At 53.3% G+C, this 15,197-nt stretch overlaps 5 protein-coding genes across 5 annotated transcripts; 4 read left to right on the plus strand and 1 right to left on the minus strand.

Moving 5' to 3' along the window:
- Positions 1–75: 75 nt before the first annotated feature.
- MAA_08214 (uncharacterized protein) lies at positions 76–2,260 on the plus strand (the record flags this gene model as incomplete). Its single annotated transcript, XM_007826212.1, has 2 exons — positions 76–375; positions 437–2,260. The coding sequence occupies 2 exons, from the start codon at positions 76–78 to the stop codon at positions 2,258–2,260; spliced, it is 2,124 nt and encodes a 707-aa protein (XP_007824403.1).
- Positions 2,261–2,645: 385 nt separating this feature from the next.
- MAA_08213 (Ribosomal protein S21) lies at positions 2,646–3,335 on the minus strand (the record flags this gene model as incomplete). Its single annotated transcript, XM_007826211.1, has 1 exon — positions 2,646–3,335. The coding sequence occupies one exon, from the start codon at positions 3,333–3,335 to the stop codon at positions 2,646–2,648; it is 690 nt and encodes a 229-aa protein (XP_007824402.1).
- Positions 3,336–3,864: 529 nt separating this feature from the next.
- Positions 3,865–6,266, plus strand: MAA_08212 (Splicing factor PWI; the record flags this gene model as incomplete). Its single annotated transcript, XM_007826210.1, has 3 exons — positions 3,865–3,886; positions 3,952–6,110; positions 6,174–6,266. 3 exons carry the CDS (start codon positions 3,865–3,867, stop codon positions 6,264–6,266), a joined length of 2,274 nt encoding a protein of 757 aa, XP_007824401.1.
- Positions 6,267–7,693: 1,427 nt separating this feature from the next.
- MAA_08211 (uncharacterized protein) lies at positions 7,694–8,545 on the plus strand (the record flags this gene model as incomplete). Its single annotated transcript, XM_007826209.1, has 1 exon — positions 7,694–8,545. The coding sequence occupies one exon, from the start codon at positions 7,694–7,696 to the stop codon at positions 8,543–8,545; it is 852 nt and encodes a 283-aa protein (XP_007824400.1).
- Positions 8,546–10,918: 2,373 nt separating this feature from the next.
- On the plus strand, positions 10,919–14,719 carry MAA_08210 (short chain dehydrogenase/reductase family Oxidoreductase; the record flags this gene model as incomplete). The annotated part of the gene is made up of 3 exons (XM_007826208.1): positions 10,919–11,267; positions 11,336–13,044; positions 13,403–14,719. The coding sequence occupies 3 exons, from the start codon at positions 10,919–10,921 to the stop codon at positions 14,717–14,719; spliced, it is 3,375 nt and encodes a 1,124-aa protein (XP_007824399.1).
- Between the last annotated feature and the right edge of the window lie 478 nt (positions 14,720–15,197).

Raw genomic sequence — 15,197 nt, forward strand, 5'->3', positions numbered from 1 at the left:
CTAAGAAACGGTTGCAACATGCATCAAAGTTGATCCAGTGGGCTGCGTACGATTGCTACTTCTGGCAATGCCACCATGTCCACTGTCCAGTCTCGCACGCGCTCTCGCGTGACCTCGACGAAATCGACGACGAAGACGGGCCCTCTCGCGAGTTCTTCAAATTCAGCGCATGCATATGGAACCGGTCTTCCAGTCTTGTCCGTGCTGTTCACGAATTTGAGACTGCTGGATCTGGATACCTTGCCGGACTGGCCAGATGTTAGTCTCGATACGTTTGCCGGGACAGGAGTGCAATGGCAGAAGAGGAGGGTGCATTGTGTCGAGTGGATTTTGGTGAGGTTATTCGAACTTTGGGATGCGGAGGAGGCCTGTGCAGTAAGTTCCCTGGGCTAATCATGCTGCTCGAGTCTGTGTGCCTAACGACCATTGTATGCAGAAATTCAAACCCTTCTTTCCTCCTGCTGACCAAATACAATCCGTCAATCTACGCTCCGCACTCCTCCGAGGCCTCGAAACCGCTAAAAAGAATGGCGTGCTCGGCCGCGACACTATTATTCGAAAGACCATGCTCGACGACTGCAAAGGCGAACGGCTCGAAGAAGTTCTGGCCTACTTTTCTACGGCTGTGCTCAAGAAAGTCCTCGAGGAGAATATACAGGCGTCCGGTACACATCCGCCAGTTGCTGTCAATTTGGCATTTGAAAATAGAGGGTATGATGGCGACAATGGCGAGTTGAATGTCCTGATACTAGCTTATAAAGCCTCACTATGCCGGTTTCTGCACCAGAAAAATGATACTAGGGACATGTTTCGCGACTTTGAAGGCCTGCTGGGCGTCAAAGAGAGGGGTGTTGTGCGAAGAATGGAGGCAATTCGGGCCAAGGAAGCTGACCCCAATCGGGATACGTTGTCCAACAATGCGAGGGAGGAGATGAGGCGTTTAGTTCGAAACAACTGGTCTGGAAATGAGAATTGGATGCAGACTTTGATTTATGGTGATTCTGATGATAAGGGGACTGGTTTACTGGCTATGCCGTTTAAGAAAGTCTGGCGAGGAGTTCAACAGCAGCGCTTGGCGGAATTTGAGGAGCATTCAGGTGGATTGTTGGAACAGCTGGATAAGAGGGTGTGGGCTCAAAGAGAACGGCTAGCGAGGTGGGATACGTTTCGAAAGGAGACGTTTGGCCAGTTTACCCAAGGACCCGTATCTCCAATGAAGCAGCGAGCTGTCGAGAAGAGACCCAACAAGGGTATTGACTTTAAATTTTCTGCACATACTGAGCTGCAAGTAGGATGGAGCACCAATATTGGCAAGAACCCGACACTTGCACCGGAATATGAAGATTTGGTGGAGGGATTACAAGGAGAGCTGTCTCGTATCAAAGACGTGGATTCCAACATCCCTGACTTTGTACGCAGAAGGAACTCTGGACAGCGATTCAGGGCGTCATTTGGACACTCCTCAGATGCCGCTGAGACTGTTTCTGAGATCAGTGAACTGGAAGACGAGCCATATGAACGACTACCAGCATCTTTTCCTGTTCGGACCAACCGCACGAAACTAGAGAGCCTGCGACGACACCCAGTTAAACCGCAAATAATACACTCCGAAGTCTTCAACCAGTCCACCTCGACGGCAAGCTCAGCTTCACCACCCCATGAAGGGTCTCCCCAAAACCAACAAATCTCCCTGCCCCGAGTCGAAGACTTCGACGAGATCGAACCGCCCCCATCACCAACCCAAACTAGAGCCGACCACATCCTCTCATCTTTGGACAACGCATCCCCGTCCCCCACAAGCCGTATCAAGCAGCGGCCAACTCTGTCCCTTGCACAACGCACCCGTCTTTCCATGGCAGGAAACCACTCTCCCTTTCTCGAAGAAGAAACCGAACTGCCGTTCCGACCACCGATTAACAACAAATATGGTCCCACCCCTCCCTCCGAACCAGAGTCTAAACCGGTGGATAATGAGCCCATGGATCTAGTTAGCAGGACGAGGCTTAGCATGGCTGGCTTTGAAAAGGCGCAGAAGAAAGCCCAGCTTGAAAGGAGGAACAGCCTGCGGAAGAACAAGGTTTTGCCGAGAAAGGAGGGCAGCTGCTTCCCAAAGGTGGAGGAGGAGGAGGAGGAAAAAGGGAGGGCAGAGTTGACGGAGGAGTTGATGCTAGAAGAGGATATGGAAGCGGTGTTCAAGTCGAGGCCGAGGATCAAGGCTAGTCCATTGGCGAGTCCGAGTAAGGAATGGGAAGAGGAATGAGTTTTTGATAGACGGCGTAATAAATTTCTTTCCCGCAACTGCTGCATGTCAGTGAGCATCATGCCGAAATTGTCGTGGATGGCGCGTAATGTGGCTCGAATTAAGAGACGTTGAGCTTTCATTTCTGCATTGGCACTTATTTACGTTTTCAAAGATTCCTGCCAAGGCAAGTTATGAACAGTACCAAATACTCTCCATACAAATCGAATGTCAAAAGCGAATTACGCAGGATTGCATCACCACAACCAATTGCAGGAGCCAAATCAGTCGTATACCATCACAATTACGCAAGAATGACTACGATAGGTCCATATGTTGCCCTTGAAATGCCGTTTATTGTACATACCATTCCGCGTTCTATAGTACACACGCCCCCGTGTCCGGCTCACCAGCCTTGCTTCTTCAACTCCATGACCCTATTCACAGCGGCCTTGAATCCCGTCTTGAACCGGGCCCTCCACCGCTGGCTCCTTAACCGCTTCTTCTTGAGGCCCTTGCGCTCGTGGAACTTTTGTGAATGGAATTTGTTCTTGATCTTTTGGTCGCGGCACATCTTCTCGAGCACGCGCAGGGCTACCATTGGCGTCGGGGCAGAGGTGGGCGACAGGCGGTCCTGTATGAAGACGGTGCGGCCGGAGACGGCCTTGGCGCGCACTTTTGGCATGTCCATGGGGTTGGAGGCGCTGCGTTTATAGGCGTACGAGGAGGCCTTTTCGGAGATGATGTTGGCCAGGTCAATGGTGATGTTGGTGCGGGCGACCGCGTTGTAGGCGTGCGCTGGGTTCTCTTGAGGCTCGGGGATGGCGGGAGCGGCAGAGGCGGGAGGAGGAGGAGGAGGAGGCACGGAGGCGCTGGGTGAAGACGACGTGGAATGGGTTGGTTTGTCCCGAGGTTTGGCGGGTTCGGCGGGAACGTAATTGCCCACGAGGGGGTTGGATCGCACGGGGCCCCTTGGATTGGGAGAGGATGCGTTGTAGGTTGGTTTTGAGGAGGCGATTCGTAGAGGGAGGGCTGTGGAAAATGCTCGTGTGGCCAGGACGGTGGCCGGTGAGGTCGCGGCCATTCGGGACAGCATGGCGCTGGTGTATCTTGATGCGGCCCTGCGAAATTTAGTACATGATTGGCGTTGGAAGAATGGATGGTGTTGAATTTACGGAGTACTCACATTCTGAATGCTGTTGGCCCTGCACCAGCCGTATGTCCAGATCAATTGATATCGCGAGACAGGGAGCTTCGCCCGATATAAATGATAGCTAAAAGTTGCTGGGGGAAAGTGGTCGGAGCGGAGCAAAATTGATGCGGGCAGTGGAAGGAGACGGTGGATTTAGCTGGTTTTGGTGGGCAGCTCCACTGGACCCGTTGGTCGTGGGCTGGAGCTCTTTTTCGGCGAGCCATCCGTCTTTGACGACTGATCGTTCCTTCTTCGACAAACTTATCGCTGACTCGTTGCAAGTCATCGGCGCTGAATCTTGTACGGTCAAGAATTGGGCATTTCAACCATATCGAAGGAGTGCGCCGATTTTTGACGGTTGCTGCGTTCGATTGCCCGTCCCTCGGAGACTTTCTCGGCGGAGTCGCGATCCGTTGCGAGACGAACGGACGACATGTCCTACAATCAGTACGGGGGTATGTTACTTGCAGAATGTCAAATATAGAGCTTATGGAACACTGGTTTTAACACTGCCGTCTAGGGAACCCCTACGGTATGCCACCGGGCTATGGTGGTTACGGCGCACCACCTCCTGGCAGGAATGCGCCCCCAGGTCTTGGTACGACTACTACACTCGATGCAAATTGTGAGGGAGTACTGACTTTGGATGATATAGGACCCCCTCCCGGTATGGCTGCTCCTCCCGGTATGGGAGCCCCTCCAGGTATGCAGCAAGCCAACGCTCCCCAATCTGGGCGTCCTGGCGGCTTACCCGCCAGCTTTCAGGCTCCGGCCAATATGCCGAATATCAACTTCAACGCGCCCGTTATTCGCCTAGGGACGAGCACACCGACGACGGAGGGTGGACGGGGTGATCGGTCGCAAGCCTCGGGCGGTAGACCTGGTCTTGGTATGGAGCGTGGTTCCGATCAGGGACGGGGTGCTGCCAGGGAATCCGTCCAAGTGCTCATCCCACCAACTGCCGATGAGAAACTCCGAACGATTATGCTTCACCAGATCCCAGACGGCATACAAGGCGATGAGGGTGTTCAGAAGCTACTGGGTGCCGTTGGAATATTGCGCAAGTGGGAGTCTTCGGCGAGCGTGATAGACGAACACAAAGGCACAAAGTTTGGTTTCGCCATGTTCGACGACGCTGAGTCACTATCCAATGCTGTCAAGCTTTTACACGAGCAGGATGTGGAAGTGCCGGTTCAACGCCAAAGCGGCTCGACCGATGCTCCCCCCGAGGACGATAATTTCGAGGGCATTAAGAAGGTGACGCTTCAGGTTGCTGTTGACCCTACCACCCTCAAATACGCAGAGACTTTCGAAGAGAGTAGAGCAGATAATCCAGCTGCTTTTGGGAAGTTGGAGGATGCTCAGGCAGCTCTGAAGCAAGTTCTGCGCGAGTTGTTTTATCCTCCAATCAGCAACGGTACGGACGCCGATGGTGACACTGCCATGAAGAATGACGCCGACGAGAATGTTGAAGTGGTCAATATCCCCATAGCACAGGAAGATGAATTGGCTGATATTCCTGCTGAGATGCGGGAGGTTGTGGCGGGAGAAATCGCCGCGTTCCGTGAGAGGAGTAATCAGCGAGATCTAGAGCGACTACGAAAGGAGGAGGAAATGGAAGAAATGGAGAGGCAGAGAAACGCTCCATCTCGACCGTCGGGCGGAGCTAATAACATTCCTCTGGGCCCCAAGGGATCGGTGCCAAATGCGCCATCCGGACCCAGGGGCCAAAACGGACATAATCGTGTATCATTTATTAATGGCGAGTTCGGCCTCAACCGAGCTGAAGAAGACTCTGACGCCAGCGATGAGGAGCTTAACCAGAGACAAAAGAAAGCACAGCAAGCCGAGGACGACAAGGCGTACGTTGATGCTGAACGCAAGTGGGCAAATCGAGAGCGTTCAAGACAGTCGGCACTGGATCGAGAACAAGACCGTGAGAAGCAGGAAGCCGAGACTGGGCAGCTCAAAAGGGACGAGCACCTGGGCAGAGAAAAGTCGTGGGATGATGAACGAGAGGCCAGCCGCAAATCACATCCTTATTACCGTGATCATGCGACATGGGCTCGGAAGCGCGGCATGGACCGGGCAGATGAGGAGAGTAAAGACGATGCGGACCGACGAGCCGAAAATGACGAGCATCGCCGGGAGCAGGCACAAATGGAGAGGGCCAGAGGCATGGCCGACTCGTTCTTGGACCAGCAAGCTGAAGAGATGGACCGGCGCGAAGCCGCTGCCGCTGCGGCCCCTCAGCCGTTCAAGCTTTCTCTTGGTGCAGCTGCCCAAAAAGCCCAAGCTTCCAGAGTGCCTCAGCGCCGTACAATTGCCGAGGTGGAAGGCCTGCTGGACGACGAGGACACCGAACAATCCACCAAGCGCCAACTTATCCCTATCCAGATGGAGCCGATATCTGGAGCTGCCGCTATGACGGAAGAAGAGATCTCGCAGGCTGTCAGAGCTCTTGCCCAGGAAATTCCATCGGAAAGGGACGGGCTGTGGAGCTGGGAAGTCAAGTGGGATTACATGGACGACTCTGTCATCCGGGAGAAGCTACGGCCGTTTGTTGAGAAGAAGGTGGTGGATTACTTGGGTGTGCAGGAGGAGATGCTGGTGGAGGCAGTGGAGGAGCATTTGCGAAAGCACGGCACTGCCGCTGCGCTGGTGGAGGAGCTCGAAGGGGTAAGTTGACAACTTGACTGAATCGCTTCACGAACGAGAGGATTTTCACTGACTGTTTTCTAGGCGTTGGATGAGGATGCGGAGGATCTGGTCAAGAAGTTGTGGCGCATGGTGATTTTCTTCACCGAGAGTGAGAAGCGAGGGTTGCCAGCGTAGGGCGGCTCTAGAGGATGGTGTGTAAAAAAGAAAAGCAGGAAAAAATAAGTCGGTCATAGTTTCTTATGGTATAGGCGGCGTCGGTGGTGTATTTTAGTTCCAATACGGCGATGGCTGGGCTAGTGATGCGGGATACCATTTGTTGTAATTGATGTAGACGGAGAATAGGTATGGATATACCGACTGGTTGTTGGGTGTGACGTGACGATGCGTGTGAGAAGCGAGAGCTATGTGCTGAGCTGGGGAGTATGCCGTGACAGAGTTGCAGTTACAAACCACTCTGGTGTTGGGCGACGTGGCGCTTTACTTGGATCACTTCCAAGTCTCTTGCTGGCACCAATTGGTGCAAAGGAATCGTCGTCAAGGGCTTGTTTTAACTGTCTCATTTTTGTCCCTACAGAAGGTGTAAGGGTCGCGAGTCATCTATTTGGTGGCGGGCGCCAGAGTTCGCGAGCGAAGACAAAATTGGGCAGGAAAATTGAAGATGAAACCGTGTGTCAGTGCCACGGAGAGAGAGCTAAAAGGGCACACTTTTTGGCTGGATATCAGGGATATTCGACCAAGGACCGCCATTTTGTTCCCTGGCTAAACGGCTAAACTCGATAACCGTATTGACACCGAAGTACCCTTCCGGTATGCAGGTCTGTGGCCGGCCCTTGGTAGTTGTATGAGATGCATGGCCTCATGGTTTGAATTGGGGGGCATGTCAATGACAGTCCTTGCGTTTGATGCTCTTATGCTTGTGTGCAACAAAGCAGAGGCAGTGAAGCTAGGTTCTAGAATTGAATGTTCATTAGGCTGTGATGCTGAGCCTCCGTGGGCCTTGAAGTCGATCATGCCAGAAGCCTTTTCATAATTTATAAAACAGTATAAAGCCAAACGCGTTGATGCATCTGAATGCTGAGGCCTGCGACTTTGGAACCGCAAACGACGACTTACACGCCACCCACAAGTCTATACAACTCACGCGTCGGCATGATGAGATGATGTCGTCGGAGGCTCGGAGCCGGGCCGACGATGGCCGCTAAGGTGCCGTGCCGAGGCATCAACGATGGGAATGTCAATTCTCCCCACCCATTGGCTCTTTCCCCCTCCTGCCAGACCGTTGGTGCATCTCCACCCCCGGATTTCCTTGGTGGAGTGACATCAATGCAATAGACAACATAACTACTACTACATATCACACAATCACCCTCACGCTGCATTCAACTTGCACCCTCACACTTTTTCATTCTCACTTGAATCATAGTGTAGATAAGCTGCATTTGCTCCGCTTGGCCCCAGTATAGCCGTCGCATGTAGCTACACCGTCGAGGTCCAAGATCCAACATCGCACGATAACCGCCTCACATCTCAGTGATCTCACCCTCCATCCTTCACATCATTCCTCATATCAAAAGGGCCTCTCACCTCGGCAAGACACCGCCATGACTCTCAACGACTTCACCAACCCGCCCCCCTCTGTGCCCAACGTCATCCTCTCCTTCCCCCGCTTCCACGTCCTCCTCGTCACCCTCAACCGGCCCAAGAAGCTCAACGCCATCCCGCGAGACATGCACGCCAAGCTCGACGCCCTCTGGAACTGGTACGACGCCGAGCCGACCCTCCGCTGCGCCGTCCTCACCGGCCGCGGCCGCGCCTTCTCCGCAGGCGCCGACCTCAAAGAGTGGAACGACATGAACGAGCGCAACGTGCCCAGCGGCCACGACCGCGACCGGTCCTGGGAGGACAGCGGCTTCGGCGGCCTCAGCAACCGCCGGGGCAAGAAGCCCATCGTCGCCGCGGTCAACGGGCTCTGCCTCGGCGGCGCGATGGAGATGGTTCTCAACGCGGACATGGTGATTTCGGCGCCCGACGCGCAGTTTGGCCTGCCCGAGGTGACGAGGGGCGTGGTCGCCGGCGCCGGCGCGCTGCCGAGGCTGACGAGGATCGCGGGACGGCAGAGGGCCTCGGAGATGGCGCTCCTGGGGAGGATGCACCCGGCGCGGCAGATGCTCGAGTGGGGGGTCGTCAACAAGATTGTCAGGGGCAAGGGGGAGCACGCCGTCGTCGAGGAGGCGCTGGGCTGGGCGGTCGACGTGGCGTGCAACTCGCCCGACTCTGTGATTGTCAGTAGGGAGGGCTTGCTGGGCGGGTGGGAGGCGGAGGACCCGAGGGCGAGCACGAGGAGGGTCGACCGGGGGATTTTTAGGAGGATGGATGGCGGGGAGAACATGAGGGAGGGGGTGTTGAGTTTCGTGGAGAGGAGGAAGGCCGAGTGGAAGGATAGCAAGTTGTGATGATTTCTTGTGGCTGGGCTTGATGTGTTGCGAGCGTTGTGATGTATTTGGAGAGTCGCGTGTCGAGGTGTAGGGAGATGGGATGGGTTTTTGGTTTGGGGGAGTTGCGATGAGCCCCGTGATATTCCAAGTCGAGGAATTACTACCACGGTTATGAATGACGTTGGGATTCTCGGGCTAGGTTGGAACACGCGCATCTAGTGACCTGAGTTTAGTGTAGTCAACCCACGACGGTTTGCAAAACGTCTGGGATACTGCCTATGGTCTGTTCATGAGTACAGTTGGTGTATAACCAAGCCACATATGCAAAATACAACAATTCACTACAGAGTCTATCAATCCATGGGTTGTGATATTATCCGCCAAATAATTAGCAGATGCACTACGGAGTACTTCTGTGCCTGTTTACTGTGCTGCTTTGAGGCAGGCTATTTGCAGTATACTGTCCCTCTACATGGATGGTTGGATATACATACTCCTATTTACATTCAGGGGGGGCATGCTTGAAATGGGGCATCTCAACCTGACTCAAGGTACGTGATAGCGTACGGAGTAGAAGGATGACTGAACAAGGAGGAACTGGAAAGATGGAAAGCGAAACAGCTAGCATGGTTGATTGGCTGGTTGGTTCGAAAATGTGTCAAGGTGACGATGGACTTATTAGATACGGGTACGGAGTAACTATAGTCATGTGTACGCTAGACGCTATGAAGTCCTTCGATTTGGACGTGCGTCTTGACTCTTGAGAGTCTGGCCATCGGAAGGAACAGTAATACTAGAGTCTGCCTCTCTCCGTTAGCACAGTCTAACCGTCGACTTTGAGGAGAAGACTCCAATTCGCCATGGGATTTTCGCGCTTGTGTTTCCCTCCATAAGCAGTAATACCGTTAGTCTCTTGATACGGCTGATGAGCATGAGAGTTGGCAAATACTCCGCAACTGCCATAGTGTCGAGGATACAGAGTATGCTTGAGACGAATGATTCGGCCCGTGAGAATGAAGCGAATACGGAGTGGTCCGAGTCATTGTCTGTCTTTCCGCACCAAGTTTTTTGATCTGTAATATGTCAAAACGACTGAAACTAGGTGACCGCAGGACTTCAGTGAGAAAAGAAAAAAGGCTCGAGATATGACAATTTCCGAGGGCGGGTTACGCGGTACGAGGCGAAGGTTTGGATCCGCTCTCAGCTCACAAATGTCAGCCGTGACTAATTGCGACGACGTCGTCGGTAGCGGTTCGGCCCGGCATCGTAGCATTTGGTCTTCAGTCATGGTTAGATCGCCAGCAATTTGATTCAACAAGAGCGTGACTACGGAAGTACTAGTACTCCGTGGAGAATCCCAAACCGTACCGGAAATGCACACCCGCTGTTCCAAACGAGATTGACTCGACGACTGTTTCTCCTTATCTGTCACAACCAAGAAAGAGGAAAAAGAAAAGAGCAATTTCTCACCAAAGTGGCCAAGTGGCACTGCTGAACCAGACGTGCATCGCCAATATGCCGTGTAACTCCACCTTCTCCCAGGATCCTCGACGGGACGGAGACGAGACTTCCTCTGAATGGACTCATGTCCCCATGTCCGTGCCGAGTCAGGAGTAACTGATTGTAGTAAGCCGAAGATGCCGTGCTCATTGAATACTTTGGACTGATAAAGGGTCGGTGCAAATGGTACTCTGTACGTCGAACAAGACGAACCGAAGAAAGCCGGCCTTCACCAAACGGCCACTAGGAACATTACTCACGTCTCCTTTTCAGCGAGACATGCAGATATTGCGCTCTGGACAAATGAAGACGTCTGCACATGCATAAAGCTGCGCAGGAAAAAGCAAAAGGAGGGCCTAGACAATGATATGCAGCTTGTTCCCCATCCGAACACACAATTTGCCATGTCTCCCTCGCTCCAATTGGCAGAGCACTCTTTTTGGTGGTAATGGCCTCACTCGTCCTGTACAGAGTACAGCAACACAAGAACAAGCTGGTAATGATCGCCGGGGTCCAGCCCGAGACATGCAAGCCTCCTCCGTCCTTGCACTCCGCCAGCAAATTCTACTCTAAACAGCGGAAAGAGGTACCACTCAGGGCCGTGTGAACCACACGCCAAGGGCTTGTTCATAAAGACTTGACGGGAGGAATATGCATCACGCTCCTGCGGCTGAGCATCACGGAAGAACGTGTCATTTGACGGGGGCTCTTCTCCGAGACACTCAGACAGCCAGAGGATACTGGTGTCGTGCCGATACTTAAAACCAGGCAGTCAGGGTTCTTTCTTCCGATGTATTCCTGCTCACGGTTGGCCGTCCGTTGTGCAACTGCCCCAAAAAGCTGGACGCATACAACGCTGCTTGGGCATCAACCAAGGCGAGGCAGAGCACAATGGCCGACGGGCTTCTCGACCCGTATCCCGCGAATGGCGGCGCAAAGCAGAAGCAGCACGAGGACTGGTACGCGGACTACTCGCAGCGACCTATGACCCCCAGAGATAAAAGCCCCCGAGGCGTCAGCCCGGGCGGCAGAAGCCCGAGTGCTCGAAGCCCAAGAGCTACGAGTCCCTTCTCCCACGCAGCCATCATGCCGAGAGATGCGGAAAGGGCCCCGAGGAAGCTCATTTTGTGCTTTGACGGGACGGGAAATAAGTTCCATGGCGACGAGAGTGATAGCAATATTCTGAAAATATTTCGAATGTTGGATCGATCCGCGGGTGACCAATATCACTACTACCAACGTGAGTCTTGCATTTACACACATCATGTCTCTACGTCGTACTGGCCGCTGACACTTTTGTCCGTGGAGCTGGCATTGGCACATATGTCATCTCGGACTCTCTTTCTCACAGCGGCCTACGAGCTCGCATTAGCTCGTGGTACCAAAAGGCCAAGGATTCTGCCATTGGCTCGTCGTTTGATCAACATGTTGTCGGTGGATATCGCTTCTTGATGCGCTTTTATCAGACGGGCGATGAGATTTACATGTTTGGCTTCAGCCGTGGCGCCTACATTGCGCGATTTCTCGCTGAAATGCTCGACTACATTGGCCTCTTGTGCCACGGAAACGAAGAGATGGTGAAATTTGCCTGGAAGGCCTTTGCCCAGTGGCAGGCCAGAAAACCGCCCTCCAAAGAAGCGGACGATGAGGAGGACGAGTCCGAGGAGGATAAAGAAACGCGCAGAATGTACAACTACATGAAGGGATTTCGGGAGACCTTTTCACGTCCGGTGGGCCGGATCAAGTTTCTAGGCTTGTTTGATACGGTTAATTCGGTGCCGCGGTTTGAAGCTGCCTGGATGCAGCGGACCAAGTTCCCCTACACGGCTCGCACCAGCGCCAGATTCATTCGACATGCAGTCAGCATTGACGAACGTCGCGCCAAGTTTCGCCAGGACCTTCTTTATCAAAAGCCGCCGAAACATGAGCACCATCGTCGTGTCCGTAGTGAACACATGGCGGGCATGATTGACCGTATTCGACGAAGCATAGATGTGTCTCACGCACACTCCGAGGAGAAGCATGCTTTGCCTCCCGTGCCCATAGAGAAGGAAAGGCATGGGAGTCAGTTTCTAGCGCCTGGCGACGCGGGACGAGGACGGCGTGGCGCCGTTTCCCACAAGCATCATTACGCACCGTATCGAGCACGGTCCAGATCCAGGCAGAGAATGGCACAGGGAGCCCTTATGGAAGACCAGGATAACATGTCTTGCTCCGATGCCTCTCAGTGGGAGGCTGAAATGGATGACTGGCAGAATGAGGACCAGGATATCGATGAGGTTTGGTTCGCGGGCGGCCACGGCGACATTGGCGGAGGCTGGGAAGCCCTAGACGGCCGCAAGAGTGCGAGTCACGTACCGCTATCGTGGATGGTTCGCGAAGCCATGAAAGCTGGCCTTTCGTTTGACCTGGATAATATCACGGAGATGGGGTGCCAAGATGTATTCGATAAAGTCCGGCCCTCGGCGCGCGGCATGAAGTCTAGTCGAGCAAGCCAGCCAGCCATCCAAGTGGAAGACGAGGCAGGCCATGTCCAGGGCGCACAAATCGGACAATCGAGCCCAGACATCGGACCACGCGATTTTGTGGCAGGAATTGCGCCCGACTCCGACAACATCTCGCCGTTTCATGAGCTCATGCATAAAGCCCACACGTCCCGGATTCACGACTCCCTCGAGTATGGCGGCGGGTTAGGCTACATGGCTGTCTCGGCATGGAAATTCATGGAATACCTGCCCTTCCGTCGCATGGACCTCCAACCCGATGGTTCTTGGAAACCTATTCGATGGCCCTTGCCGTGCGGTGAGGTACGAGATATGCCGAATAATGTGCGCGTCCATGGTAGTGTCATCCGTAGATTAAAAGAGGACGAGACCTACAGACCGGGTAATTTGATTATTGGAGGCGGAGGAAGAGGTGTAAGACGGGCGCCAGCGGAATACGGCATTGGAGATTGGATATGCGTTGCTGGCCATGGCGACCCAATTGGTGAGATATGGGAGAAGAAGCCCAAGGAGGTGAATGGGAATGGAACCAATGGAACCAATGGAACCAATGGGACTAATGGGGCAAGACACTGATTGTGCGGGTTTTCGAGAGATAGGAGATTGGGCGGTACGATCTGGCACAATTTGAGCCGAGTTGAATATCTGGCATCGCAAGCAGATTTGCTGCGGTGATGATGTATTTTATCTCATTTTATTTCATTTTTTTCTTCTTTTGGCGGTTGCTTTCTCGTCACGTGGCTGCAGCTCAGGGACCACAAGCTTCACCTGTGCAAGCTCCAACCTCCCCCCTATCCATCTACAACTTGGTTTGCCCATTCGCCTCGACACATCTTTCAATTTCATTAATGGCATCTGCAATCTTTTCCAGACCTTTGTAGTATCTTCCGACTCGCCGGCCCGAGTCCGCTCCGTTAAAATGCCAATTCCCTTCCTAATGTACGTCATCGGCCACGGTCCGCCGGACTGGCTTCGCGACAACGCATACACCATCATAACCGTCGCGACGACTGTAACATTGCTTTACTTCTTCAAGAGATGGACGTCTGGGCAGTTGAATCCCTCAGAGAAGAACCTCCACGGCAGAGTGGTCATGTTTACTGGCGGCACATCGGGGATCGGTGCGTTAGCGGCCCAGGAAATGGCGGCTCGAGGTGCTCAAATAATCCTCCTGACACATACACCGCCTTCCGATCCCTTTCTTGTCGAATACATACAAGACATGCGCGACCGAACCAATAACCAGTTGATTTACGCCGAGCAAGTCGACCTATCGAGCTTACATAGCATCCGAAAATTTGCGACAAAGTGGATTGACAATGCGCCGCCACGGAGGTTGGATATGATTGTGCTCTGTGCTGCAACAATGACACCGCCGGGGGGCAAGAGGCAGGAAACGAAGGAAGGCATCGAAGAGACATGGATGGTGAACTATTTGGCCAATTTCCACCTGCTGGGGATATTGAGCCCTGCAATCAAGGCACAGCCGTTTGATCGAGATGTGAGGATCATCATGGCGACGTGCTCGTCGTACATTGGATCACCTTCTTTGAAGGAACCCGTCGTCGAAAGAAATTGGTCTCCGTCTACGGCTTACGCTAGAAGCAAGCTTGCCCTTACCGTGTTTGGCCAAGCATTTCAGAAGCACCTTGACACCTACAAACGCCCCGACCAGCTTCCAATGAACGCCAAGGTCATTTTTGTTGACCCTGGCCTGAGCCGAACGCCAGGAATGCGACGCTGGCTAACAAGAGGGTCCCTCTTTGGCCTGGCCATCTATGTCGTTGGGTATGCGTTTCCGTGGCTTTTGCTCAAGTCGCCATTTAGAGGCGCGCAATCTATTCTTTACGCAGTCATGGAATCTAGCTTAGCCGTAGGTCACGGGGGCAGGCTGATAAAGGAATGCATGGAGGTGGATTTTGCTCGCAGCGACGTGAGGGACGACGAAATGGCCAAAAAATTGTGGGAGGAAAGTGATGCATTGATTGAAAGGACAGAGAAGGCGTCAGCCAAGGCCAGGGCTGTTGAAAAAGCGGCAAAGGACAAGGAAGATGAGAAGAAGAAGGAACAAGACAAAATCGAAGAGATTGAGGGGCTAGTTGATACGATTCGAAAGGGCAAACAGAAACAACAACAAAAGCAGGAGAAGGAGAATCGAAAGTTGAAGAGCGGGAAGAATAAACCGTAAGAGAAAACAGTTCAGGCTATAGACTCGAGCCGTCACTAATATATCGATGACTAGTTGAGTGTATGGGGGCACCGAACTTGAATTCTCTCTGTACGGTCAGGTCCTCCAAGCCTTCCCTTGTGATTGATCGTGTTGTCGATATGAACGATTAAGGGGTCTGCTGATGGTGACAGCTGTGCTAGTGCTTCAAGACACCCGCTCGAAGCATGAGGACCGTCGAAGTCTTGCGATACTAGACTCAACGATGCCTTGTTCAGACAGATGCATAGTATGCCTTACTCTGTCTCCGATTACCTTTTCTCGTGTGTTGGAGCATCGACTTGCATTGCGCTATATCACAAACGCAACTCCGTGCCGACCTGGCCGTCTCATCGATGGATTGTTCACTGCCTCCTACGGGTGAGTGAGAAGTAGGTGACCGCCGGTTGAGCTCATACGCTTGGGCCACCCGAGCCTGACGATATGACTGTCGTTTGAC

The sequence above is a fragment of the Metarhizium robertsii genome (assembly GCF_000187425.2).
Source record: "Metarhizium robertsii ARSEF 23 chromosome Unknown MAA_Scf_4, whole genome shotgun sequence".
NCBI classification, from domain to species: Eukaryota; Fungi; Ascomycota; class Sordariomycetes; order Hypocreales; family Clavicipitaceae; genus Metarhizium; species Metarhizium robertsii.